This window comes from Empidonax traillii, unplaced genomic scaffold, assembly GCF_003031625.1.
Source record: "Empidonax traillii isolate 1590-97213 ecotype Southwest subspecies unplaced genomic scaffold, ASM303162v1 scaffold3208:size14387, whole genome shotgun sequence".
In the NCBI taxonomy this organism is placed as follows: Eukaryota; Metazoa; Chordata; class Aves; order Passeriformes; family Tyrannidae; genus Empidonax; species Empidonax traillii.
This window is the reverse complement of record NW_020958401.1, coordinates 8,746-10,183: the sequence shown is the minus strand read 5'-3', so window position 1 is coordinate 10,183 and position 1,438 is coordinate 8,746. Positions and strand designations below refer to the sequence as shown.

Below are 1,438 nucleotides of genomic sequence, written 5' to 3'. Positions count from 1 at the left end.
GCACACGGCGTCCACCCGGGTCTCGTCCCTCTGGCTGCCTGGCCTGCAAAGCACAGGGATGTCACTGAGATCCTGTCCACTGCACATCCCCCCCTCTAGACCTTGTCTTGGGGCCTCTGTGACCCTTTTAGGGTGCACTTCGTTGTCATCTTAAGGCTACCATATCAGCATGTGGAGAGATGAATATAGGATAGAGGGGAGGCTTTATGGAAAGCGGGCATAAGAATTGTGCTCCTGCATCTGTTGGCCTGACACCTACTGAATAGAACTCCCTGATCTGAGCAAGAGACCTGCACAGACACTCACACAAGACCCATACCTGAAAGCTGTTGTTTCACATCCCTGGAAATCGGGGCCAATGCTGGTGTCCTTCAGCAGGCGGTCGAGCTACCAAGGGGAGAGATTTTCATAGTTAAGCCCTGGAGAGCTCCCGGCACTCCCTCCAAGGTTATGAGGAGAGTGGGGGCAAAGCAATGTCCAAGTGATGATCCACTCACCAAGGTGTTCATAACACGCTGTGCAGACTTGAACCTTGCTGAGTCTGGATTCTCCAGGTCGGAATTGTAGGGCAGGTTGGTGATGGTGAAGTTGACGGTGAAACGCTCGAGGGCAGCAGCTGTCGGTGGTGGGTGGGTGGGAGCTGGAAGAAGCACAGATGGGAAGTGACAAGGAGTAAGACCTGGGGTCTCAATGCTTGGCTCAACAAGGATAGATTTCTGCTTCCAGCCCTTCTCTCCATTCAAAAAGCTTTCAGGTTTCCTGGCTTTCCCTCGCATCTCAAGCCCCAGCCCCCAGACTTCTCTGCCTAAAAGAAGATCCCCACTGCGCACTTGCTGCCCTCTGTGCACAGCCCACTTGTGCAAGATACTCACTCGGCAGGACTGGCTGTTCGTTGTAGCCTGGGAAAAGAGAGACAGACAGAGGGTCAGGAGCTGTAGCTGGGCAAGGGGCAGCACTGGGGGAGGGCTGATGGGGGAGAGCAGAGGGGGCAGAGAGAGCAGCGTGGGTCACCGTTGACGTAGAGGCTGTCCTTGTCCAATCTGTAGGGGCCCAGCTGGCTGATGCCTCTGGTCTTGTTGCTCACTTGGTGGTACAGGCCCACCCTGTCCAAGGCTGCAGCCGAGGGCTCCTTCCTGTAGGTGCACATGGCGTCCACCCAGGTCTCGTCCCTCTGGCTGCCTGGCCTGCAAAGCACAGGGAAGTCAGTGAGCCCGTCTCCTCTGCACGTTTTCCTCTCTGGTCTGGCCATTGGAGTTTCTGTGGCCCTTCCAGGCATCATCTTAGGGCTAAAGTATCAGTATGTAGAGTGAAGAGTGTTGGAACAGATAGGAACCTCAGAGACAGGGAGGCACCAATATGGAGCTCCTGCCTCCATAGGCTGAGCATCAGCTCAGTACAACAGTAATGGACCCTTTCAGCTGAGCAAGGACTTTCAAAG

At 55.1% G+C, this 1,438-nt stretch overlaps 1 protein-coding gene across 1 annotated transcript in view; it reads right to left on the bottom strand.

The window, feature by feature from the left end:
- LOC114072436 (mucin-16-like) overlaps positions 1-1,438 on the bottom strand; it is a gene marked incomplete at both ends in the record, with an annotated part of 13,883 nt that overhangs the window by 3,837 nt on the left and 8,608 nt on the right. The window contains 2 exons of the mRNA XM_027910333.1: positions 320-387; positions 498-640. Of these exons, the coding sequence (XP_027766134.1) occupies positions 320-387; positions 498-640 (211 nt within the window). The remainder of the gene's footprint in view (positions 1-319; positions 388-497; positions 641-1,438) is intronic.